The sequence below is a fragment of the Physcomitrium patens genome, chromosome 20, assembly GCF_059467195.1.
Source record: "Physcomitrium patens ecotype Gransden chromosome 20, ASM5946719v1, whole genome shotgun sequence".
Lineage (NCBI taxonomy): Eukaryota > Viridiplantae > Streptophyta > Bryopsida > Funariales > Funariaceae > Physcomitrium > Physcomitrium patens.
Window position 1 is genome coordinate 11781591 of NC_143429.1, and position 26564 is coordinate 11808154.

At 40.9% G+C, this 26564-nt stretch overlaps 4 protein-coding genes across 11 annotated transcripts; all 4 read left to right on the plus strand.

The window, feature by feature from the left end:
• The first annotated feature begins 1099 nt into the window (after window positions 1–1099).
• Window positions 1100–4250, plus strand: LOC112272983 (uncharacterized). 2 transcript variants are annotated; one of them, XM_090245297.1, is made up of 5 exons: window positions 1100–1239; window positions 1362–2170; window positions 2326–2831; window positions 3056–3321; window positions 3513–4250. In XM_090245297.1, exons 2-5 carry the CDS (start codon window positions 1588–1590, stop codon window positions 3835–3837), a joined length of 1680 nt encoding a protein of 559 aa, XP_090101423.1. In that variant the 5' UTR covers window positions 1100–1239; window positions 1362–1587; the 3' UTR covers window positions 3838–4250. The 2 variants fall into 2 exon arrangements, with proteins under 2 accessions (XP_090101423.1, XP_024357016.1); XM_024501248.3 differs by having other exon boundaries at window positions 1119–2170.
• Window positions 4251–8813: 4563 nt separating this feature from the next.
• LOC112273677 (uncharacterized) lies at window positions 8814–13407 on the plus strand. Of its 3 annotated transcripts, none has more exons than XM_024502721.3 (7): window positions 8814–9031; window positions 9311–9465; window positions 10360–10796; window positions 11040–11426; window positions 11875–12074; window positions 12413–12502; window positions 12674–13161. In XM_024502721.3, exons 3-7 carry the CDS (start codon window positions 10578–10580, stop codon window positions 12963–12965), a joined length of 1188 nt encoding a protein of 395 aa, XP_024358489.1. In that variant the 5' UTR covers window positions 8814–9031; window positions 9311–9465; window positions 10360–10577; the 3' UTR covers window positions 12966–13161. The 3 variants fall into 3 exon arrangements, with proteins under 3 accessions (XP_024358489.1, XP_024358490.1, XP_024358491.1); XM_024502722.3 differs by having other exon boundaries at window positions 8824–9051; XM_024502723.3 differs by adding an exon at window positions 13215–13407 and having other exon boundaries at window positions 8952–9465; window positions 12674–12972.
• LOC149987294 (uncharacterized) lies at window positions 13111–14475 on the plus strand. Of its 2 annotated transcripts, none has more exons than XM_090245204.1 (2): window positions 13111–13246; window positions 13500–14475. In XM_090245204.1, exons 1-2 carry the CDS (start codon window positions 13217–13219, stop codon window positions 13791–13793), a joined length of 324 nt encoding a protein of 107 aa, XP_090101330.1. In that variant the 5' UTR covers window positions 13111–13216; the 3' UTR covers window positions 13794–14475. The 2 variants fall into 2 exon arrangements, with proteins under 2 accessions (XP_090101330.1, XP_090101329.1); XM_090245203.1 differs by having other exon boundaries at window positions 13135–13261.
• A 2076-nt stretch (window positions 14476–16551) lies between these two features.
• Window positions 16552–20807, plus strand: LOC112272971 (NADP-dependent glyceraldehyde-3-phosphate dehydrogenase). Of its 4 annotated transcripts, none has more exons than XM_024501222.2 (10): window positions 16567–16702; window positions 17154–17251; window positions 17553–17720; window positions 18281–18474; window positions 18623–18751; window positions 18870–19126; window positions 19245–19400; window positions 19529–19739; window positions 19902–20069; window positions 20207–20807. In XM_024501222.2, exons 3-10 carry the CDS (start codon window positions 17576–17578, stop codon window positions 20435–20437), a joined length of 1491 nt encoding a protein of 496 aa, XP_024356990.1. In that variant the 5' UTR covers window positions 16567–16702; window positions 17154–17251; window positions 17553–17575; the 3' UTR covers window positions 20438–20807. The 4 variants fall into 4 exon arrangements, with proteins under 4 accessions (XP_024356991.1, XP_024356990.1, XP_024356988.1 ...); XM_024501221.2 differs by lacking the exon at window positions 16567–16702 and adding an exon at window positions 16766–16817; XM_024501223.3 differs by lacking the exon at window positions 17154–17251 and having other exon boundaries at window positions 16552–16702.
• Window positions 20808–26564: the final 5757 nt, after the last annotated feature.

The window sequence follows — 26564 nt, forward strand, 5'->3', positions numbered from 1 at the left end:
ATCTGGTAGTGCCCTTGCGGACTTCTTCGACGGCAGCAAAATTTTCAACAAGGAGTATCGCAACGTGCTTAGGTGAGTCGCTTGAACGCGCAGTCTATCTATGTAGCATGATGGAGGAGAGGGTTGGCAGATTAGCACCTAACAGGTTTACAGAGACCTTGAAGGATTCTTAGGTTTCAAGAGAACAATCGAAAACGGCGCGAGGTAACCTTGCCGCTTCTGCCGCTCCGAAGCAATAGTCGTCAAGGACCTTGCTTCTGCACCACCTGCAATAATCCACGCTTGTGCACAAGCCCTTCTTCGCAATAGAGCTGCACTCGTCGTCCTCGAGCAGCCGGCGCCTCTGGCGTTCGGTCGTGTCTAAGCAGGTATGTTTGCTGTCCTCCTGCATGTAAGCCACTGGGGAGCATAGCTGAGAAAGGTCGCACCACTCGCAAATGTCCCCTGATTCTGCGATGCAATCCGCGCGTGTATTGTACCTGCAAAGCTCCTTCCCTTGACGTTGCACAAGCTCACATGCAGCTTCACGTGTGTGCGACATACACATGGAAGCAAGAAAGATAGCCTTAGCCGCAACCTCTACAGCCATGAGAACGAACCAAACGCTAAACGAAACGTCACCAATAAACTTTAGTGTCACAAAGAACGATTGCTTCGACAAAAGCCTAATGAGTAAAGCAATAAAGAAATCAGTTGCAGGTGCGTGTTGCACCGTGAGTTCACGGAGAGAGAGGAATATAGCTTCCAGAAGAAGCCCACTGAAATAGACGGGTTCCCAGAATGCCAGGAGTACTGGCGGAGGCCGTGCGTTCAAACAGAATCACGCAATTACACGTGCGAAGTTTTGAGGTAATTTTTGCGACAATCTGGCCGCTCCTGAACGCGCCTCTCGAGGTTTCATGAATAAATGGAAGCTTGAAAGTTGAATACGTTGAGTATCTCGGAATCCGTAGGACATCCTTGAGAAAGAGACACGCAGCGATCATTCTTGTTTGCGGGGACAGGGATGAGCATCTCTGGACAGCGGCTAACTTTGATGATAACTTTGCCTTCGACCTCGGAACCTGGTCCTTCCTATATTATCCATGACTAAATTGTAGTGTGTCTTTTCTGTCTGTGCCAACGAAAGTATAACACAACTAACTGGCAAAAGATGCTTAGAGTCAGCGGGTGGTCACGACATGCTTTGAGGTGAATGTAGTGCCCATCTACGCAGTAGCGTTGATTGAATTTTCGCAGGTATCCTGCAGGTGTTTTTTGTCATTTTCTTTTTCTTTTTGCTGTTGATAGTTGTTATTGATTCTGATTTCGCTGCGAAGTGTGCAAACGTTGCAGAAATCTTGTGTTGTTTTCTGTGGCAGATTTTTCCGTATTTATTTTTGCGGCGTTACCCAATCCAGTTCACACCTACGTACTTACGAGCACGATGTTTACAATGCTCGGTGCATGAGCGAATTTTCTGAGTCGCTCTGTGAGTGCCGTTCTTTAAACAAATTCTCGTTCATCGACCACGTAGCAGCTTGATCGAGATCTTTGGGATGCCTCGGAAAGGTATCCTGGTTTGTTTTCGTGTGAACACTGAGCAGTATGACTGTGTGTAGGAAGCCCATTATATTAGCAAGTTGTCCTGGTAGGATCCAATATGGTTTCGTCCCAACTTTGCGAGGTTTACCTAGGAGCTTTGCGAATGCTCCATGCATCAGGTTAAATATTCACAAGGATTTTGTGAGCTGTAGAGTGGCAATAAGTCTGGTGAAATTTGGAAAACCGCTATCCAGAGAGCCTGGGTGGCAACTTAGGGCATTACAAAATGGTTTGGGAGAGCAGAGTCCAGACGCAGGCGCAAGCGGGAATTTGCAAAGTTTCTATGCAACATGCGAAAAGGGACTGGAGCAAATTCTTGCCGCAGAGCTTTCGTCGCCTCTTATCAACGCCTCGCAGGTAGAAACAGATTCTGGGGGCGTATTCTTCAGGGGCACTCAATCGACTGGCTACAACGCTAACCTTTGGCTCCGCACTGGAGATCGCGTGCTATGTGAGCTTGCTCGCTGTCTTCTTCCACAGGGTAAAAGTCGCTTCGACCTTTTGTACGAGTTTGTGCGAGAAGCTGCGGATTGGCCCTTGCTACTTGTTGACGATAGCGCGCCCCTAGCACGAACTTTGCAATCAGGTGAGGAACTCCACATCCTTAGGGTTCTGGTTTTCAAGTTCTTCTGTTTCGTTGACATTGTTATTATTCTCGTGTAGATTGTCATATTTCAAGTGAGATCGGCAGCTCGTTGGCGAAGGCTGCAAGCAATGAATAATCATTCGTATCCCTCTCAGAAACGGCTGAGCGTCTACCAAACCGCTACAAGTTCAAAAAATTCATTGTACAAATCAGGTTATCGAACTGGAAGAGCACCAAGGACCAAAACTACGTGTCCGCCAGCGTCAGCAACGCAATTTGGGATGCTCTTCGTGACAGTTGCGTCGGCCAGTGGCCTGCACCAGCAGAGAGAGAAGACTTGACTGCGGTTCCTCTCTTTCTTGATGTAAACGAAGACACAGCCTTTCTGTACAGAGATATGAGCGGTGTTAGTCTTCACAGGCGGGGTTACCGGGATGTTATCGACAAGACTAAGCCAAACGAAGGACTAGCGGCTGCTATTTTGACACTAGCAGGGTGGAATCACAATGTGCATGGTTTCGGTGCCGCTAATAAGAATGATTCAGGCAAAGACCGGGTTCTTCTAGATCCATTTTGTGGGACAGGGACCATTCTGATTGAAGCTGCTCTTATGGCTTATGAGATTGCACCTGGTTTGTTCAGGCCACACTGGCCTTTCCAGGTAAGTTTCTGGGAATTTCTAGGTTCTCAATCCTGCCCACGTTTGTGCATTTTGTGAGGCCTCTGGGTGACGTCTGATTTCTGTCTACTTTACTCAGTAGCAGTGTAGAAATGTACTGCTATGTTTAGGCTTTGAAGCTCCAGTATCGACTTTGCAACGTCCTGGTTTTGTATGTGACCTCTTTGTCGCATCAATCTAAATCCTGTGTTGTGGCTTCAATTCAGACATGGCACGATTATGACCCTAGAGCATGGACAGAGTGCAGAGACGCTGCAGCATCAGTGCAAGCTTTGCCTGTGTCAGGTGCACGATTGATTGGGAACGACATGAACGATGGGGCTATCACAAGATGCAAGAGGGCTGCAAGAGCTGCTGGTGTGCTCCATCTGCTGGAGCTTAGCTCTGAAACCTCACGACACTATAAGCCTCCAGTTATCCCCTCCCTTGTTGTCACCAACCCTTCATGCTCTGCACCATTGACATACTCGAGGTTTGTTGTTTTCATGTTCTTTATCCTTGTACTACAATTCTTGAGCTGCTACATTTTTCTACAAGTTTAGATTCCAGACCACACGTGGAGAAAACTTTCAATCTTCGAGATTTATTACTTTTCACGCCAGACTTAGACACACATAAAAGTGCACCATGCCCACGAATTGAATGCTGTTGAATTCTTTGCAGTTTGAGAGGAGAGGACGAACGGCTTCTCACATTATGGCTGGGCTTCGGCCAGCTTCTGAAATCCCAGTGCCGCGGTGCGGATGTTTATGTCCTCTCCGAGAACGATTGGCTTGCGCATGCCATGCACATGGTGCCGGACAGCAAGTGGGATCTGCAACCCAACAAGCAGTGGCGTGGAAACCACACCGGTCGCAAGACTGATAAGATCTTCGGCTCCCAGGAACGCAAGCTCCTCCACTTCCATGTCCAGTCTCGGTACGCTCGTGGAGACCCTTTGACCAAAATTCCTTTCTCATCACTCTCCCCCAAAACTCCCATGCTTTGAAACGTTAGGTGCTCAAAGTCACTTGCAGCAGCAGAACTCTCTGATATGTGTATGACGTATTTATTTATATGATAAATTTAGAAGAATCCTCAACAGTTTGAGGATGGCATGCTGGTCCTTAACATTTAAGGTTTATCCATCACTTGTTAAGGTTATAATGGGGGGTTTCAGGCAGGTCTGTTTTGCGTTTGCAAATATTTCTGTTGATCCTGTCTTTCTGTTCTTTTACTTGGAAGCAGTGCTAACATTCATAAAGTTCTTTATTTGTTTTTTTCTTTTATTTTATTATTATCAAGCTCAGCAAAGCTCCATGTAGAAAAGACGATTATATTATATGTGTTGTTCAAGTGGAGGACAAGAGGAGTGGTGAAGGATAACAATTTGAAAGAACCCAAGATTCAAATTTTTATCAAGTGAATCATGTCAATTATTGTGAAAATTGTGGGACGATGTTGTTAAGTGTATTAGGCAAAACACTCAAAAAATCAAAAGTAATGTCCACTTTGTCCAATTTGTCATGCTTTGTTTGCCAATACCATGGAATTTTTGTGCACCGTGTTGGTACATATACAGAGGGCCATGCAGTTTTATAATTTCCGGGTGCTCTGAGCGATATAAGAGCATGTGGGCGATGTAGAGTCACCTTTGACTTGCTGGAGATAGTATTCAACACACCTCCATACACGATTGAAAGTGTCTGTTTGCAACCCCATTACGAGAATCTTCAGAAAACTTCCCTACTCAACAAAACGTCTAAGAAAACGTAGTGTGCAGATGATCGTTGAGCAAATCTCAAGAGCTTACCAGGTCATGGTGGCAATAGGCATCAACAACATGCTGCTGGGCTATGATTCACTAGAGGTTAACAAATTAAATACAAATTCCTCGATAGTAAAAAAATAACCTTATCCCAAAATACAAATTCCTCGATAGTAAAAAAATAACCTTATCCCAAAAGGCTATTGCAAACTATGGGTTACATAGAACTACACTTTCTTCTAAGGCTTTGTTTATATCAATCTCATTGAGGATGGTTACATGGATTCAAACATTTAGTATAAATTTCAACTTAAGAATAAATGTATTATAAAAACATGAAATCAATTAAATTTATAGCAAAACAAATACTCAAAAAGTCAATCTGAAAGGTGAGGAGGCATTACAATAGTGGAATCCAGCAAAGAAATTACAAAATGGGAGATATGACAGAGCAATCTCAAATGGAGGCTCAAATATCACACCTCTTAGGCCAAATAGCTACTTTGCAAGGGCAAATAGAAACCTCGAGGATAAGGAAGTTGACATCTGTTAGATTGAAATTGAGTAAGCCTAATACATACTTTAGGACTTCAAGACATGAAGATGTATGTCAATGGCTCTTCAACATGCAACGATACCTCCAATTATCTGGGGCAAATACCATGGAGGAAATTATATATGGAACCAGTTATTAGAGAGATGCGGCAGCTATTTAGAGGCAACATTGAGTTCAAAGCTATGGACTCAAGGTAGATTTTGTAATTGAGAAGAGTTTGAGACCGAGTTTAGGAATCAATTTCGGCCCATCAATGTGGGGAAGATAATGCCCAATTAGTTGACAAATCTTACACAATTTAGGTTGGTGCAAGATTATGTCTCCTAATTTAAGTTCGTATGTTTCTAAATTAACAATATTTTGGAAGTAGAGATGATGGATCAATTCTTATGAAGTTTGAAACGTGGAGTCCATCAAGAGGTGGAGCTAAGAGATCCACAAATATTCAAAGAGGCAATTTGAATTGCAAAGAGGGTTGATGCTATAGATTTCAAAAATCATGAAGCACGACCTATAGTACGAAGTCTTATGTTGCTATCTAATACTATGGCACAATAATCAATACCAATGGAGATTGGTGCCCTACAAGGATCATTGATACTTCAAAGTCGACAAATATTGGTACAAAAGAGATTGTATTTCTATTGTCAATAGCCAAGCCATCAGATTGGAGGTTATCCAAAACGTCAAAATTCAAGCACCAGCAAGACAAAGTAGGTTCTCAATCTTGAAATTTGTCAAGTTCATAATGAGACAAAGTAGGAAAACGAGGCTCCCTAGTAAAGGTGCCAAGGGCTAGTACTAAAGATAGTGACTAACTCTGAGAGATAAATGGCATGGCCTTGGACAATTATAAAAAGAATCAACTTGTGTAACTAATGAGACTGCTAAAAGGACAACTAAGTTAAGTGCTTGTAGTTTGTGGCTCTACGAAAAATAACATGTCAATTGAAATTACGGACTAGCTTAGAATTAAAATTAAGGCAATCAAAGGAGGAAGTATATACCTTGTAAATAACCAAGAGAACGTATTGAGTGAGACATGTGAAGAAAAACCTTGAGGTTGATTGACATTTATGTCTTAAGAGAGAGGTTCAAGATAACAAAGCTAAGATATGATGTTATCCTTAGTATGCCATGGCATGAGATGGAAAATAAGCAAGTTGATTGGATAGCAAGGATAATCTCCTTCAAAAATGGTAGGTGCAGAGTGACTCTTAGTACCTCCGTATCAAGTGAAGAAGAAAGACAACCTGCAATCAAAGACTTACTCATAGGGACAACCTTCATGAAAAAGCAAATATAGCATAAGCAACCAGTATGTATGGTAGTTCCAAATCTTGCATTAATAGTCGGCAAGACAATTGAAGGAGCAAAACGGGCAGAGCAATTCATACAGAAATATTGGGATGTCTTCCCAAGTGACCTATCTAATGGAGTGCCTCCTGATTGAGGTGTCTTCTTTCAAATAGAACTATTACTTGGAGCCAAATTAGTAAGTTGACCAATTTATTGCCTAGTATCAAAAAAAATTAAAGAGCTACAAAAGAAATTAGACAAACTTTTAGAAAAAGGCCTCATTCAAGAAAGCACATCATTATAGAGAGCTCATGTACTCTTTGGATCTAAGAAGGATGGTGGACTTCACCTTTGCATCGACTATCAAGGCTTCAATAAGCAGACTATTAAAAATGCACATCCACTTTCACATGTGGATGATTTTCTTCACTAACTTTAAGGTGAGACCATTTTTAGTAAATGAGATCTTTGGAGTGGCTATTGGCAAATACCTATCGCAAGAGAGGATGTAGAAAAGATAGGATTTTGTATGCGCTAAGGACATTTCAAATGGCTGGTTTTATCTTTTGGACTCACGAATTTTTTAGCCTCTTTCATAAGTCACATAAATAGATTGTTTTGGGACCTTTTGGACAAGTATGTAGTTGTTTTCATTGATGATATCCTTATATATAGTAAAACCCTTGAAGAGTATGAACAGCACCTACAAGAAGTGTTGTCCCGGCTACAAGATAATTGCTTCTATTACAAGCAATCAAAATGTAAACTTTGGAAGTCAAAAGTCACCTTTTAACACGGGTCCATAGAACATCCCAATTCTGAGTGTTACTTTTAAAAGATGCAGTTTTATGTTTATTTTAAAGGTTTTGAGCCATGTACAAGTTTTCTGGGCAATTTAGATGAATAAGTACTTTATAAAGTAAAATTCTTCATGAAGAAAATGAAATAAAGATTTCGTGGAGAATACAAAAGAATTTTCTATGGTGTACAATATGTAAAAATTACAAAAAAAGGAAAGAAAGAAAAAGAAAAAGAAAAATATATTTTTTTAATGTATATTTTTTCTTGTTATTGATGCAAACATTATCAGAGGAGTTTTTTGTTATTAGAGATAAACTCTCAATTGATTATTGCTTTTTCTTCCTTTCACATTTTAAACATATATTTTTATGTATTTATTTATTTATTTATTTATTCTAATCAAGAATTAGTCAATATTGTGTCACAAGTACCTTGCTTGTATTCATCAATCTCTTGCTAAGTTTGCAAATTTAATGAGTAACTATTTTTACCTTATTCTTATATGGTATTATCTCCTCAAAAAAATATATAAGGCTTTTAGTATTACATTCAATTTTTTGGACTTTACCTACATATTACTGTTGAATTGATGAGCATATGTGTTACATTTTTTTTTTTTTTTTTTTTTTTTTTTTTGTTCTAAATTTGTTGGTCCTTCAATTGCTCTCTATCTAACTCCCTTTCAATCAATTACAACTTTGCTTGTCTAATCATACACCATACATTTGTTGATTAACATAGCCTTTGCAAAGATCAACCAAATTGGCAAGAATGTATAGATGCTTAGAAAGTAAATTATAAAAAATATAGCATCTACCCTTTGTCATAGCAAGGACAAATAGTAGGAGTTGTATATATTACTACATAAGAACTGGCCATCTAAAATAGAATAGCTTCACATCCAACTAAAATAACAACTACTACTTAGTTTTCAAAATCTAATTTTTATTTCACTATAAGTAAAAGAAGAAAAATAATAAAACAACTTTAAGTTGAATCCATAACTTCAATAAATATCCTTTGCAAATTATGGTCCATCTTCTTCCTATTCTACTACCAAATTACATTCTTTGATGATGTATGTATTGGCTATATACTATTGGCTTTTTATTTCTTTGGATTTTTTTTTCTAATGCATTTTTTTCCTATTGACATCTAATGATGTAAATATTGATGCTAAATGCAAGTATTGATACTATTAATTGCCATTACCTATCACTACCTACTACTATTTACTATGTGGTATAAAGAAAAACAAACATATAAAACTATATACATACATACACATGCAAAAAAAAAATTAAAATTAAAATTATTTGTTAAGATATGTAATTTTAAAGTATTTTAGTTTAATTATTAGTCAAAAAAATCCTTAGAATAAATGTTGGTTCAAAATTTAGATTTAATATTAATCATTCTTTCCTTGACATAATAAATTTATATTATGCATTGATAATTTACCTTAACATATTACTCCCAATGATAATGTGTGTGTATATATATATATATATATATATACAAGAAACATAAAGAGTAGGGGATATATTACAACCAGAGTAAACCTGTAAGAACCATCACCTCGGTTGTGGCTGATTGAAGCTCACTCTTGTGCGTTACCGACATCTCCCTCGAAACTTCGGCATCCTGGATCCGAGCCAAACGCGACCCATTGCACAATCCAACTGCTGGGTAATTGAGGATTCTTCGCTATTTGCGCGTTGATCTCCTCAAATCGGCAGCTTTCTTACGCACGTCGATGCTCTGGGAGTCCATTCGACGGTGGGCCATTCCTGGGGCTGGTTTCTTCTCGTCCCTGGGTCGCAATGTGTGCCTTGTCGATGATGTTTCAGAATCTCAGCTTGTGGGCTCGTGTGTCAGCGGCCTTAGTCTTTACTTGCGTGGGTTGTGCAAGGCTCACGGTTTAGGGTTTGAGTTCCATGATTTGAGGTTTATGTGATTTGGAGGTGTTTTTGTAGGATTTGAGACAAGGATGCAGCGCCCATCAGTGTATCGCACCAACCGATTTTTTTGTGATTTGTGTTTGTTACGTGAATCCAGACGAAATATTGGCGAGATCGTGGACCGTTTTTAAAGTTTAATCCCATTGCCTCGGATTAGCTGTGCGGGTTTCCTTCGAGCAATTCTAGATGCCACGGTCTGCCAAGAAGCTACCTGTTAGCTAAATTCTTCCCGCCTTGCAGCGCTTTGTCCAGGTTCCTCACATTTTTCCATAATTCTCATAAACCCTGAATCTTGAATGTTGGTTGTAATTTTCGGTGCTTGGAGCTTATCCCGCACTGCATTTCTTTTTGGTTAGTTCTCTTTTAGGTTACACGGACGGTGGTTTTAGAACAGGGATGACTTGTGACGATTCTTGTTAAACTAATATGTATCCATGAACCGACTCCAGCTTTTAAAAACGAGTATTAGGGATCCTCGCATTCTACTCCACCGTGTAGCAATTGAGAAGTTTTCGTCAAAGATCTTATTTCAACCTCAGTATCAATCAGAACAGTTGAGGTTTGCTTGGTATACATTCTTCGAGTGGACAGTAGTTGTGTGGAATTGGTCGGAGAAGTATTCGGTGAGTCTGGTAAAGGTCAGGGTTTAGATGAAAACCCTCTCTTCCCTTCACCCAAATTTTGGCTTTTCAAGGTAGGCATTGAGGCGGTGGATCTTGATTGGGGCAAGTACCTCGATCTCCTCATGATAGTTGGCATTTTTTTGCATTTTTGAGCCACTTGGAGTCCTTGCCAATGTCCTGATGCCCACGACGCTGTTGGGGCGTGCCGTGGGGTTTGCAAACGCTTTGTATTCGGAATCATAAAATGCTCAGTCTCACAAGTCTGCTAAATATTTCTCCTTACCGTAGAAGCCTGAAATTCAACTGCCAACTATCTTGCTCTTGCTCTAAACAGCAAGATGCAACGTGGACGCTCAACACAGTGCAGAGACCCACCCTCGTGAAGTGGCAAAAGAAAAGCTATCTTGTGTGACCTTGTCGTGTGAGAATTGAGCGTAGAATTTGCAAATTTTGTGTTGGCACAACTAATGCCGGGCAGTTGTTGAATTCATGGAACTGATAGCTGGTTTTTTTACATGTTCAGTGAAGGAAGCGCTCATCACTGATTTGTAACCAGAGGGAGGCGTAGATGCGGAGGGAGTGATGGAAGGCGTAAGGGAAGAGACAACGTGGGAATTTGCGCAGTTGGGATCGGAACCAAGTGTTACCAGGAGGCTAAGTGAAGTGAAGAGGAGCGTGGTAGGAGTGTAATTGATGATTATGATCAGCGAAACATGAAGTGAAGAGAGGAGGGAAGGATTAATGGCGTCACAATGGCTGCTTGCGGTTCTGATCAGCATGACGGGAGCGTTGCTGCTGTGGAATCAGGCTCTGCTGGAGCCCTCTTGCGCGCCCGATTCCACTGCTCCTTTTGCTCCTTCGTTCAAAGTGGTTGTTGTCGCCGATCTTCACTTGGCAGGGCCTCGTACAGCGTGGGTGGATCGTGTGCGCCGTGAGTCCTTTATGCGAACCGTCTTTCAGGTGTCTGCACCTTTTCATTAGGTTTTTTTTTTTTTTTTTTTTTTTTTTGTTTTAAAGCGTTGGAATCTTATATATAAATGGTTGCCATGTGCTCTACTCCACCATGGTAGCAGCAATTCAGTCTTCTTCACTCTCCCTTCACGTCTGTAGTCCAAAGCCTTTCTCAAGTCATTGGAGCGCTCCAGTTTTTTATTCTTTCCATAGGCATCCTTGTTGAGAACTGAGCCCAAAGTTCACTTGCAGAAAGCCTACCGGAGATTGAATCCCGATGCGCTGGTTGTGCTCGGAGACGTGAGCGATGCTGGTCGGAAGTCGAACGATGCCCAGTGGAACGCAGTGGTGGCTCGATTCTGGGATATGGTTCGCCCCTTCGCGGCCGTCCCCATCCAGATTGTGGTTGGAAATCACGACGTCGGTGACCATCACGATCCTGGTTTCTCCCGGCGCCTGCCTCGCTTCGCTGCCTCATTTCCTGGCTTGGACGACACATGTGGGAGCCACTTCACCTGGCATGGGGTGGATTTTGTGTCCTTAAATGCCATGGCACTGCATGGAGATGGCTGCTCGGTTTGCTCCAGGGTGAAGGAACATTTGGAATCCACAAGCTCTGCAGTTCAGAGACATCACAAGGTTGTCAGCTCCACCATCTTAAATGTCTTAGGGTAGTGACTTTCGTCCGAGGTTTTGTGGCGTCCAGGTTGTCGTTGTATTACATCTCTCTTCAATATTCTGCCATGTTTAGAGTGACATGCGTGAAGTCCTTTTTGCTTGTCTGTGTGTTAATTCATTCAGGGCATAGCTTCAAGGATTTGATCATCAAGCTTTCCTCGGCGTTTTCTTGATTAGTTGCGTTTACCCTGCCTTTTGTTTACTTGCTCTTGCAACGAGTTGATGAATTCTTCGCGTTCTCTTCACTTAATTTCTAGACTCACATGTGTACATTTGAGCTTATCTCAGAAGTCTTATCTTTCGCGGTCCTATGCCTGGAGCTTATGAACGTAATGAGAAAATAACTAGGGTTTAAGATTGGTTAACGTGGTTAGTCTATTTTCTGATTTGCGAACCATCTATCTACCAGGAAAGTGGCCAAGAGCAAGATATACGAAGTCATAATATTGAGGGAGGAGATGGCGATGGAGTCGTTAAGCCTGTTCTCCTTCTTCATTTACCATTGCATCGTGCAGATGAGAATGCTTGCACCGTTGTAGACCTTCCACGTTGCGCACCATGGCACGATTTGGAAGGGAATTGTTTGGAAGTGGGTTCATCACCTCCACTGTATGTCCTGCATCTCCTCCATCTAAAAGTTTCTGTTTAATCCAGCAAAACAAAAGACTCCTTGTATTCCTTGAATGAGAGCCAATATGTGAGGTAATGGAAGGGCTTTGGTGATGAGCTTCTCTGGGACTTTAATCGGTCTTTGTTGTTTTATGTGGAGATCGTTTAGCTCAATTGTGGCCGGGACTCTTTGCTTAAGAGACTCATCCGTCAACCATGCTGTTTTGAATAAAGATTGTGTTTCCAGTGTGTATTTCGGCACATAGGGTAGTGTAGGAAGAATTGCTTATCATCTGATATTTGGGAGCTTGATTTTGCTCTGCACGACGCTGGACCAGAGTACCGCCTCAAGAAGACCCTTACAGAGTGGGCCAGGACGTATTATCGCTCGAAGCATCGGCGCAAGTTCTCCAGTCATTTCGACCACGGTACGTTGGTTTCATAATAGTTATGATCTTCTTCCTTTTTGATAGTATTTGAAGCGCAATCTCTTGATTCATGAACTTCGTTTAGACACTACTCCGATCATGTCCGCTTGTTGTAAAAACGTAGAAATACCAAGGTAAATTGGGCTAATGAGAGAGTTGCTTGTGAAGCAGACTGGTGTTCAGTGGACACACGCACCGCTGGTGTGACCTAGTGCATGCGGATGGCACAAGGGAGGTGACTGTGCCGTCGTTAAGCTGGCGCAACCGCGATGATCCCAGCTTTGTGCTGGCCACTTTTCAGTCAAACTCTAGCGCCTTCAGTATCCAGCGCTGCATGCTAGCTCGTGAGTCCACTGTGATTCTGTTATATGTGTTGTGGGGGTTCACCATGGTGAGCTGGTTGCTGGTCGCAGCATTCGTTATGCTCAGGCGGCTGAGGTCCAAGTCTGTGAAGCCGGAGTGACGCGTGGGTGAGTTCTCATGATTATTACACAACTGTAACGACTGGGGAGGGGGAGGTATCTATAGCGTAGGTTGAGAAGCCATGCTATTAATGGTTCAGGAAGTGTTACGAAGTTTATCTTCGCATTGAAGTGTTAATCACACTGCATTCTGAATTTAGAGTTGCAGTTCTCCTGCCTTCGGCTGTTTTACTTCAATTAGTGCATTACTCAGCAATTTTAAAGCCTGCACTACGACTTTTGCAATTCAGAGATGAAGTCGGAGCAAATGGAGACAGGGAAGGTGAGGAATGGCAAGGTAGAGATTGTTCACTGTAGGCTTTGCAAGGATTCACACCGAAAAACTTGCCCCACAGATTCCAATCTCCCCCTCATTAATTTTACATTTCAACATGTACCAAATAAAAAAAATAAAATAAAGAAAAAACTTAGATCTTTTAACAATCTGTGTATCAGCATTCTTATGGTGTTACACATAGCAAGCTCTGAAAACACTTCCAACAAGGAACGCTGAAATATTTTGGTCGTCTCTTCAGATTCTAGAATTGCGAAGTCAAGCACGAGTATCCTATTCCATGGTAGGGAAACTTGTCAAGCGCCTGAGATCTAGTGGGTTAGCAAACGGAGGGCCTACAACGAGGGATCGCCGAATCACTGGAACTGGGGCGATTGGGGACCAACCCACCAAAGAAGAAAACGTCGATCGTACAATCTCCGCTAGCGCAGCTCCGATCATAAAAACTCAGCGTGGTGCGCAGAGTGTTGGCAAAGCAAACAGCAGACATCAATCCTTGGAAAGTGGAATTCATCCATGCTCTCGCCACAACTGACTCAAGCTACCATGACACCACCACCAGTCGAAAGAGCAACCACACACACACAAGCATGCATTCATTCTTCCATTCATTCATTCATTCACTCACTTCACTCCAGACATCGACTGCCAACCTCTCTCGCAATGGCTGTAGAAATTGCCAACTTTACTCCCTCCCCCCGTTCCCCCCTGCTGCTGCACATGACTGGATGTGTTTTTTTGTTGTTGTTCTATTCCACTGTCAGAGAGAGAGTGAGAGAATGAACACGTCAAGGTGGTGGTGGTGGTGGTGGTGATGGTTATGGAGAGATTGAATGTCCGTCCGGATCTCTGGATCCTGATTGTATGTGTGAGTGAGTGAGTCAGTGAATCTATCGGGGAAGGTGGTTTGGCTGCAATATGTGCAGGTCTTCCCTTCTCCTCCTGGTCAGCCCTTCCTTTCCTTATAACAAGAGCCCCCCCCCCCACCCCCCCCTGTTTAACTAAACCGCATCATGCGAATGTCCTGTCTGGATGGGTTGGTGCAAAGCTGCACTTATGGTGACAATTCCCTGGTTTTGATGACAGCCAGACACAGCCAGCCAGCCCGACAGACTCAGTAAATGAGTGAATGAGTGATTTATTGAAGGATGGAAGGATGGATAGATAGATAGATAGATTGATAGATTGATAAATAAATAAATAAATAAATAAATGGAGGGGATGTGTGTTTGTGTGTTTCTTCATGAATGAATGAGGGGTCTGAATTATGAACTGATTGGGTGAATGATGAATGGATGGATGAATAGGTGATGGATGAATGGGTGGATGGATGGATGGATGGATGGAGCTGAGTGGCTGGATGGTGGTGGTGAGGAGGGGGGGAATTGCAGAAGGGGGGGAGGAGTCCCCAAGGCAGGGGGGGAGTGTATTGATGACGTGGAGGAAGGGGTGGTGGGTGGGTGCATTGTCACACCTTATGCCCTGCCTGCATTTAAATAAAATTTAACAAGTAAAGTGAAAGGCTAGTTTTGTTTATTATGTTTTTATTTTAGAAATAAAGGATATTTACTCAATGTGATAGAGGGTTTGTACTCTAGTGTAAGAATCTGTTAGGTAGGATTGGAGTTTTCATAGTTGAGATTTGAGTTGTTAACGTTTTTAAGAGAAAGAGATGTGTTTTTGGTGGAAGTATGTAAATAAATTATTTGATGACCAAGGGACAAACAAACGTAAAGGAATAATGTAAAGTTATGGTAATTTTGAAACAAAATGTATACTCCTGTTGAGAACGAAAATAGCTCTTGTAAACTTTGGAGTTATTATTATTTTTTTTTTCGGAAATAATAATTTGAACTTCATGTTTATTTTGCTTTATACGAGTAAGAGTAACTTTTGTGATTAGATGCTAGTACTTGAATTTATAAAATTAAAATTAATATCTATAATAATAATGATTAATTAGGGGATTTTTTTGAGTATCTGATATTATTTCTTCATTTTTTGTCTTTTGTTCTTAGTTCATCTTATTTATATTAAATTTTTATAAATAAGCTTGAAAAATACATTGACCATGAGTTTTTGGTTAGGCTTCAGTATACAGCATGTACCATGTATGGCTCAAATTGTGAATATTGAGTATGTGTGTGCAATGTGTATGGTACAGTCTATATTTGTTGCAACATGTGACAAATGAAAATGGAAAGTGAGTTTGAAACTAATATTAATAGTGGATAATAAAAAATTAATTCATTTTATAGCTAGACAAGGTTATAATTTATCTATTTTTGAAAATAAAAACTATTCTCAGTATCATGATGGTCAGATTTCAAATTTCTTTTTGAATATTCCTTCCTCGTATTGTGATCATGTATGTTATTGAATGATTTTGAAGTATGTGCGAAGTGAAAGATTTTAGGAACAATGTCATGTTAAATTACAAAGTTTCTTTTGTTAATTTGTTTATTTATTTTCATATCTGTGCCTAATATAATAGCAAACAAGGGATATGAATTTTTCATTTTTTGTGATTTAACGTCTTTTGGTTCTGTTGATAAAAGAAATTTGCACCAACAATATTAACACTTTTACTACAATTACGAAATGAAACTTACAAATAAAATAAGAAACCACAAAAATAAACTATAAATCAAAATTGTCATTGCATATTCGTAGAGTGCAATTGGTAGAATAGAAAATTAAAGTAAACCAACCTTTTTCCAACCAACCGTTTATTAAATAAAGATACCCAAGAGGACTTATGCATTTGTCATTCATTGAAAATAAGTTTTGGGAATTCATTCACAAGCCGCAATAGTTTAAACTGTTCAACACACACAACTTGTTTTTGCTCTTACAAATCCAAAGACACATATATATATATATATATATATATATATATGCCTTAGAATTTTTTTGGTTGTGACATATATATATATATATATATATCGTAATTTACTTATTTGCTATAAATTTCAACTTAACTTGAATAATTAAAGTGAAACCCAAAAATATGATTTCATAAATATGATTTCATGAAATTTCTATTCCGCATTATCAACTAAATCAATACTTTTAGAAGAAAGAACCGCACAGTGTGAAAAAGACCCAAATATATATATATCGACCAATAGGAACACAGCGTCAACTCCAGAGCCTGAACAAAGGAGAACCACTCATGGGAACGAACCCACTCCATTGGGCACGCGCGCAGGCCGGGCCGGGCCCACCCTCGAAGGCCCTGGGAAACATCGGGTGACCCGCCCCCTTCCCCTGTGCCACTGACTGAACGGCAAAGCAACAGCGGCGAGGTCGTGTCGCGGAGTCTCTCTCTCTTCTTCCGTTGCTTCTTCTGGACTTGCGAGGATCCGCCAGGCGACCACCAAATCCCCGATCGTCGCTGGGGTGGTGAAATCCACGCCCCCCGTCTTCCCCCGTTTCTGCTCGGTAAAATTCCCCTTCTTCAGCTGTTGCTTTATTAACCCACACCTCGTGCTTGTTGGATACACAACTTTTTTTTGTAGCTGAGTGAGTTGTCCGCGGCAGTTGCGGTTTCGACGAGGTGAGGAGCCCCCGTTTTTTGGAGCAGTTGCATTGCCGTAGTCGTGACGGGATTATGGTGTTCCCTCGTGAGACGTTGGGGAGTTTTTTTTTTTTTTTTTTTTTTTTCCAAGTTGCGAAGTTTGGGCTGTTGGATCCGATGGATCGCGTTTGTTTTGCAATTCTGGTGCAAATTGGTGCTTCGATCTTTTTGAGGTCGTCGCCATGGTGGTTGTTGTGGTGGAGGTGGGTATTTGGCTGAGGTGCTTTGTGGGCGCATTGCTCGCGGCTACATGTCTTGGCTTAGTTTGTGTAGCCTTTTTTTTTTTTTAATTTCGTTTTGTTGTTGCTGTTATAGTTGTTGCGAGTGGAGAGGGCTTGGAAACGGTTAGTGGCTGTGGGCAGGGCGTAAATGGTGTTGAGGACTAGTTTCCTGCGGGGGTGCCACGCTGTCATGTAGGCTTCGAACTTGAGCTAATTGAACGGTTTTGCATTGTCGTTACTGTCTATGTGTTCATCTGACCTTCTGGTTTGTGCTGTCGTTGTGGATAGAGGTTCATCTAATTGGTTTGAAATTGGATGAGCAATGGGTATGTGGACCCGCGCTCTGATCGTTACCCATGCCTTTGCTCCGCTTCGGGGCCTGTTTTTTATTCTCTTCTGGGTTTCCTTCTCACTTTAGAAAACCTTCAAAGGTAATGGTGCACAATGAGCCGATGACGGGTTCCGTATTAACTAGCGTCTCCGCTTTCGACAGTTTCGACAGGAGTTTTGGTAAAGATGGCGGGTCAAGGATTTTTCAAAGATATTCTCGACGGCGACGTCTTCAAGTACTATGCGGATGGAGAGTGGAAAGTGTCCTCGTCGGGGAGGTCTGTGGGCATTACCAATCCCTCCACGTTGAAAGTGCAATACAAAGTGCAAGGTCCGTAGCTGTTCTCTTCGTAATTTTTCAATACCCAGTATAACTTAAGTACAAGATGTGCAGTGTTCACCGACGGCTCAATGCGAGCATTCGTTGTTGACAATTTTGTTTCGAAGGTGAGGAAATCACGTGCATCGCGCAATTGTGGTGCTGTGAAAATGGCTCCTAACCATTCATTACGTTTACAAAATCGTCCTAATCCTCCGTACGACATCGGTTTGACCGCCGAGGGCTTGACGCAATTTGATCCTGTCGTTGAACCGTTGCTACTGTGGTTTAATCCACCACAATTCGAGCTTGCTCTCGTGGGAAAAAAATTCCTTAATTTTTTATGCTCTCAAGGAGCGTGGAGAATCTTGCAGAGTTGATTAAATTAGTGCAGCATAAGAAGAACGCGTTAACACCGTTTATGACCCTGTCAATAAACTCCTCTCCCTTTTGAATCATGCTTTCGAATCACTTTGATTAGAAAAATTGTAAAATCTCATTCAATCTTGAACGTGTGCATTCTACAGTACATGTAAGTTCTAAAGTATGATGATTTTGTCCGGCTGTTCCAGCCTGCACTCAAGAAGAGGTGAACAAAAGCGTGGAGAGTGCCCATGCTGCGCAAAAAATATGGGCCAAGACACCGTTGTGGAAGAGAGCTGAAGCGCTGCACAGGTTCGCTGGGATCCTTAAAGACCAGAAGAACCCCATTGCGGAGGCTCTTGTGAAGGAAATTGCCAAACCCCAAAAAGATGCCGTTACTGAGGTGAAAATTATCCCTCAACTATCGCCTGCTGTCTCCTGGAAGCTAAATTATATCCTGTATAGACTAAGCAAAATGTCTCCCTCTGTTGGTGCATCTACTTTTTCCTCTCTGATTTGGAAATTGAATAACAGTGGGCTTTTGCATCCAGGTCGTTAGATCTGGTGATCTTATTTCATATTCAGCAGAGGAGGGCATTCGAATCTTGGCCGAGGGCAAGTTCTTGGTGTCTGACAGCTTCCCAGGAAACGGCAGAAATAAATACTGCCTTGCTTCGAAGGTAACGAAGCTTTTTTCACACTCGGATTGTGTGGAGTAAGTTGTCTTCGATAGAAATCCAATTGCAACTTGTGGATTCTATTATTGATTTCATTAATATTTTTCAATACTCCCTGCAGATTCCTCTTGGCGTGGTCCTTGCCATTCCCCCATTTAACTACCCTGTCAACCTGGCCGTGTCCAAGATCGCCCCAGCTTTAATTGCAGGAAACGCAGTCATCTTGAAGCCTCCTACGCAGGGTGCAGTGTCTGCTTTGCACATGGTGCACTGCCTTCATATGGCGGGATTCCCGAAGGGGTTAGTTTCTGCAATCACAGGGAAGGGATCTGAGATCGGAGACCTGATGACTATGCATCCGGGCATCAATTGCATCAGGTAAAGTCTTACGAATATCCCACTTCCACAAATTTCATAATGAATATTTACTGCCTACTGCAACTGATCTTAACATTCCCAGTTCTTAAGGACTTGCCTTGGTGCGATTCTGGAACAGTTTCACTGGAGGTGACACTGGTATTGCAATTTCGAGAAAAGCTGGCATGGTTCCACTTCAGATGGAGCTCGGAGGCAAGGATTGCTGCCTTGTTCTCGAGGATGCTGATCTTGAACTCGCTGCGAACAATGTCATTAAGGGTGGATACTCTTACAGGTTTGCGACTTCATTCCTCTGACGCTAAAAACTATTTTCATAGTGCAGTAAATATTAAGAAGAAAATCACTGGCATGTAATTTTTCACGCTTGAGACTAATACCTTCATATGCCCTGGAGGTTTGCAGTGGACAACGCTGCACAGCTGTGAAGGTAATCTGTGTAATGGAATCAGTCGCGGAAGAACTAGTGACCAAGATCGTAGAGAAGATGACGAAGCTCAAAGTTGGTATGCCTGAAGATAACTGTGACATCACTCCAGTTGTCAGCCAGTCCTCAGCGAACTTCATCCAGGGACTCGTGGAGGATGCCAAGGCCAAGAAAGCCAAGTTCCACCAGGTACGCCCCAGATTCGATTAGTTTTCCGCTGCATCGGTTGAAATTTCTAAATTTGTATCTTTTTGGACAGAATTGAGCAGCAGATCACAATGACAATTTTTTATATTCTATTTTATGTTATTTTTCTTGATCCGCATGAAAACATCCGTTGGTGCTCTGCAGGAATGGAAGAGAGAAGGGAACTTGATCTGGCCACTTCTTATTGACAATGTCACAGCTGACATGAGAATCGCGTGGGAGGAGCCCTTCGGACCAGTGATCCCTGTCATACGGATCAAGACAGTGGAGGAGGGCATTCATCACTGCAACGCAAACAATTTTGGTCTTCAGGTGCCACCTTTCAACCCATGAAACAATTACACTGATTTTGAACTGCTTCGCACTCTTCGACAACTTAATTCTTAAATGACAGTGATGCTGAACGGTCCAGCAGTGAAGTGATCCGACGCATTTGATGTGAATTGCAGGGCTGCGTCTTCACCAAGGATATCAACAAAGCAATATTGATCAGTGATGCTATGGAATCTGGAACTATTCAAATCAATGCAGCGCCTGCGAGAGGGCCTGATCACTTTCCTTTCCAGGGCCTACGAGACAGTGGTATCGGGTCGCAAGGAATCACCAACAGCATCCAAATGATGACCAAAACCAAGAGCACGGTGATCAACTTGCCCACTGAGTCGTACACGATGGGCTAGATCACTTCGACCCTCACTGGTGGACGACGTAGCTGATCCTAGTTCCTGCAAGACGTATATCATCGTCGTAGTTTTCCAAGAAGAATTATTATCACTTCACACCTGCTCCAGACAATTCCACATACTGAAGAGCATGATTGCTGTCTGAAGTGTAGGACAGCTGTTTGGGAGGATTGGCATGGATTGCGAGAGTGATTTATAGAGCTCATCACTGACAGCATCTGTGGGTGTTTGTACATTCGCATACCTAGCCAGCCTCATGAATCGGACAGAACATAGGCCGTGGAAGTAGAATTTTGTTCAACATTTGCACATGGAGCAGCAGAGGAATGGCCAGAAATTGATGAAAAAAGCAACTTGGCTGCCGAAATCTCTGATTGATGAACTTGCACACATCGACTATGTACATACACTTTGGTTACAGGGTCCGTCTTGCATGGACAGCAATAACTTTGCAAATCCATCCGTTCCGCTCATCTTCACAAAGTTCTGGACAGTGTCTGCCAATCACCAGGCGAATACCAGTGGACTCGATTTCTTAACCGACATCGATACATCGTTCCTCTAAGGCATATCTCAATTCCTGCAAAAAAATAAAAAAATAAAAAGGCAAAAAAGACAAAAAAATCCGATGTATCAGCAAACCATCTTCACACACAGCGTTTTCTAACGCTGTTATGTTACTCGATCAGCAACTGTGACTAGGTCTCGTCCAAAGAGAACAACTAACCTTCCTCCGAGATCCTTGCACCGCACAACTGTCAACGAAGCCTCGTTGGGCGTGTGAGAACGCAGCCGCTAGAGTCAACGCGGAATCGAGCCAGGAACTTCGAAATGGCAAGATGCTTAACGGGTACTGCAAAAGTTGTTGTACCTGCAAAAAGTCGGAATCAATTCCAGGATCGAACTGTGCGCCAGCTAGACAGACAAGCGGTCAAAGGGCCTTGGCTCCAGTCTCGACTCACGTTTCCATTGCATCAACTAAGTTATCTGGGTGATGCGGAGGGAGCTGGGCTGGGCTTGTGCGCAACAAGGGGATTTGTCCAAGCTGGAGATTACATGCCCATTCCCATTCCTACTGACATCGCCACAGCCATCGCCCTTTCTTTCTTCCACTGCGTTCCTCCCCCGACCCCCACTCGAGGAGGCGGCGGCGGCGGCGGCTCCGAGCGCTGAGGTGGCGCGTGATCGTCGACGATCGTCATGAAACGGTCATCTATCGTCATCGTTGATGAACGTTCACGTTCGTCAAAGGAGGTCGTCGTCCACCATGATCGTCCACGATCTTCAACGGAGGGATGAGTAAAGGTGCGAGAATATACATAGATATACACACGAGTGTGTGTTTGTGTATTTACAAGCACTACATTGTGAGAAATATTTTCATTTAGAAAAGAAATAAATATATTAAATTGACATAAAATAAAATAAAAAAAATATGATTTTTGATTTGTTTGGCTTGGTTAATTTTTTATTGGATTATCTGAAAAAAATGTGTGTATATATATATATATATATATACAGAGAGAGAGAGAGAGAGAGAGAGAGAGAATTGAATCTTAGATATCTTTTACAACTCAAACTTCCACCAAAATCATCCCCAAGCCATATTTCGAAATTCCAAACAATATATAAATATATATATTTTTTACTACTAAAATTTAAAAATATATATTTATAGATCAACCATCACCAATCGAGACAACTAACGGACCTTCTTCTTGCTGATCCAGAGGATTCCGTGACTCTGTATGATCTGGGCAAGTGCTAAGACTACATAGGGCAGACAGGTAGTAAACGAATCATTACATTCTTGAAGAGATACCCAGGTGTGTTCGCCTTCCACAAGAATGTAGAGCCCGGGGAACTCCCTTGGTTTCAGTTTACGGCTAAGGCAAACCCAATCTGCGATGAAGAGCTAGAAATTCGCAATAATATGAAGGTGGAAGTCGTCACCAATTGAGGCAACAATGGCGGCAGGATGCCTTCGAAGGAATTCATAATCTAAACTAATCGCATGAGGTTTATCAGCCCAGTGAGTTACTGCGGGATCACCCCTTTGACTACTGCAAGTGATTCCTACCCACGAACATGCAGAGGACGCCGAGGTTCCAGTCGGGGAGCATCTCCTTTCCCATTCCGACTGGGCTGCCCCGCAAGAGGCCCGTGGACGGGAGATGGGTGCCGGGAATTGGGACGGGCAGGTCGGGGCAGGGGACTGGGGGCTGGGAACGGGGACGGAGGCGTAAAAGTTTGGGTCGATTTCACATTTCCCTATATATATAATAATTTTTTTGGGTAGGATTATATACAAAGTAGTACATACATGTATAAGATTGGACCCAATATCAATATTTGTTGTATTTGTTTAAGAGTCATGCGATTCTTACAAATTTTGAGATTTCTCAAAATTCATACAGTCAAATTATTGCTTTATTACAAAAAAGAACATTGAATTTTTCTATATTTATTTAATTCAGATTAGTAATGTAATTAGAAAAAAAAATCGTGTAAACATCTTTCATTAAGCACTACCAGGTGGATCAAAGGGATTTTCAAAGTATACTACATTGCTATTATTTGTTTATAAGATGATCAAAGATTTGTTCATGATATGAGATGATATACATCTATTCACAATAATTTTTCAAAAAATGATCAAATCAGATGAATTGGTTTTTTATTAATAGATTCACATATCATATAGTAATAAAAAACTGTGTTATATTTATACGAAGTTCATGTCAAAAAATTAAAATCAATTAATTATTTATTTATTCTTCCTCAATGAGTTACAACATATAGGAATGCAAATAGACTTCAGCAACGAATTTTGATATTTTTTTCTACGTTCAAACATTATTATACTGTTTTATGCTTAATCTCAAATTTAGGTATTTATCTATGATAAGAAAAAAATATGTAAAAAACAACTTTATTTATTAAACCAAAAATCAACTATGCTACTGTCATTTCAAAACCTTGATACCAATGCAACAGACCTGAAAACTATTTAGCAATAAGGTTTGTCAGATGCACTCTCTAGACGATCTTACCTCACACCAAAAAAAAGAGATGTTGCTTTCGATCAACAACAGACAATTCTCTTGAAGCCAAAGCATCTTCATCTTTGAGCAAAGAAATCAATACTAACTATTGATTCAACTTTCATTAAACAAGTTCAGTCAAGTATGTCTTCTGATCCTCTTATTTGTAATAATAAGGGAAATCCTTCAAAGTCTCATGATACTTCCAAGTTTGAATTCAAGAAGAATCTACTATATTTTGAGGGACGCCTATATGTTCTAGAAGGTAAAACTCGATTACGTGTTCTTCAAGTTCGTCATGACTTTCTAGTAGCAAGACATTTTGGGTACAATAAAACTTTGGAATTAATATCCAAGGACTTTTGGTGGCCTCAAATGTGGAAAGTAGTCAAAGATTTTGTACAATCTTGTGATGTTTGCTCGAGATCAAAAACTCCTCGTCATCAACCTTACGGATTTTTTCAGCCATTACCTATTTCAGAACAACCATGGTCTTCTGTTTCTATAGATTTCATCTTGAATCTTCCAATCTCAGATTCTTATGACTCTATATTCGTGATAGTAGATCGTTTTACTAAGATGGCACATTTTGTACCATGTACAAAATCTCTCATAGGTGAAGAAACAGCTAAGCTCTTTCTTGACAATATCTATCGCTATCATGGATTACCCAAGGATATTATATCAGATAGGGGAACTCAATTTGTATCAAGATTTTGGCGGACTCTTTTCAAGATTCTTAAAGTGGATATAAAACTATCTTCGACATTCCATCCTCAAACTGATGGACAAACGGAGCGTGTTAATCAAGTTTTGGAGCAATATTTAAGATGTACCATTAATTACCAACAAGATGATTGGACAACTCTTTTGTCATTGGCAGAGTTTGCTTACAATAACACGGTACACTCTTCTACAAAACAAACACCTTTCTTTGCTAATTATGGTTATCATCCATGACTTGATACTTTTGACTTTTCAAAAGTTGATAATCGTGCTAGGAAAGATTTAGCAATTCATTTGTCAGAGCTACATGCAATGATGAAGGTGCAGTTAAAAGTAGCTTAAGAACAACAAAAGATCAATGCGGATGTCTATCGAAAGGAACAACCATCATTCGTCTTGGGTGATAAGGTATAGGTACTTTGTCGCAATATCAAGACCTTTCGTCCTTGTGACAAGTTGGACTATCAAAGGCTTGGACCATTTTCTATTTGTACACAAATCAATCCAGTTGCATATCATTTACACCTATTGGAGTGAATGAAAATCCATCTAGTATTCTATGTATCTCTTCTTGAATCGTACAAGATAGTGGACATACCAAGAAGAAGACAAGCTCCACCTCCCCTTACGGAAGTGGATAATAATGAAGAGTTTGAAGTGGAAGAAGTCTTAGATTCAAGGCGACGTTGATATAAATTGGAATATCTTGTCCATTGGCGAGGATATGATATTAGTGAATATACATGAGAGCCAATAAAGAATCTTACAAATGCAGTAAAGGTGGTGGAGGCTTTTTATTGACGACATCCATCAAAATCAAGATGAAAACCTTCCTTATAAAAGAAACAAGATCTAAGCAAGATAACATACTACTTTCAATTCTTATTTGTAGCTTCTTTTTAATTGTGACGCTGAGGGGATAGAGAATCAACAACCAGTAGATTCGACTCAAGAGCCTTTGTCTATTGACCTGCCGGATGAGACATTATGATTGTCACAACCTTCAAGACGACGCAATCGACATGAAGATCTTCTAGAACAACATATTGTTCTTCGAATAGATGGTGAGATACAACATGTTTGGTATCATGACCTTGGAAGGGACTCTCAATATTTGGTGATTTCACTAGAGGTAGGAACAACTCTTGATGGAGTTCCAAATGTTTAATTTGAAGGAAGTTATGAAGGCCTCAACAATGATCAAATAACTGGGTGGTCTTCCCGCCCTGGTATGGGATACTATCGATGGTTGAGAGGCCCTATCAATCATCTTCGAAGAGAACAAAGATCAAGGTATGTGACGAATACAATTCGTGGCATCTTAGATTTTCTCAATATATGATGACCACTCCTTGTAGAACTCGTCTCTAGAAGGGGGGGTAATGTCAAGGACATACGCATGTAAGCCAATAATTACATGTATAAATAGGTAGAAGTAAGTAAAAGTAGATAAAAATAAGATAATTCTACAATATTTGTTATGAAAGCTTTCTAGAAGCTTAATAGACGCTACTTTGACTTTATAGATGTCTTTAATTGATTTTTTGGATAAGAAACGTCGTCAACAAGTTAGCCATGTGCCACACATGTTGTTAGCTTGAAGACCAAGCTAACTATGTGGCCTATACGTAAAAAACTTGCCTTGTAAGTCAAGGCATGTGTCCTACAAAGTCAACACATATTGGAGGTCCTATAGAACATCTCCATGTAGCCCCTAGTTCAATAGCATATATAGAGACAAGAGTGAAGTCTTCTTCACTCTTGTCAACTCCTTTCTTGCTTCTAGTTTAGTTCTAAGGGTCTTTAGTTTTCTTGGCTTTTGGCAATAGCCATTCTAGTTTCTTTCCTAATATACATATCAAGTTATTTTCATTTTATCATCTTTCTTTGAGAGAAGTCTCACTTATTTATTTATTTTTATCATGTTCTTGTCCTCGATACACGCCTGTGTTAAATGTCCAATCATTCCACATTTATGGCAAGAACGCATCTCTAATTTTTTTTTCTACTATAATTCATAATAGAACGTTTTTTCTTTCCACATAGGTAGAAATAGTCATGACTATGACTATCGTGATACTTATAAGCATGTTTCCCATGTTTATATAATTTTATTCATAGATTTTGAAATATTAAGTGCATGAGATATTCGAAGTATAGTTCTAGTAGGACGAGCTTTTGCATTGCACAAGAGTAGCTCATTTTGCTTCTCTGCAAGAAGTAGATAGGATATGAGATCAGAATGACTTTGAAATTTCATGTTCATGTATTGTTGTGTAAGCACGACAGATATAAGAAGAAATATAGAGAGAGTTCTCTTAATCATTTCTTCTTCAGAGTGTCACGGCCATAAT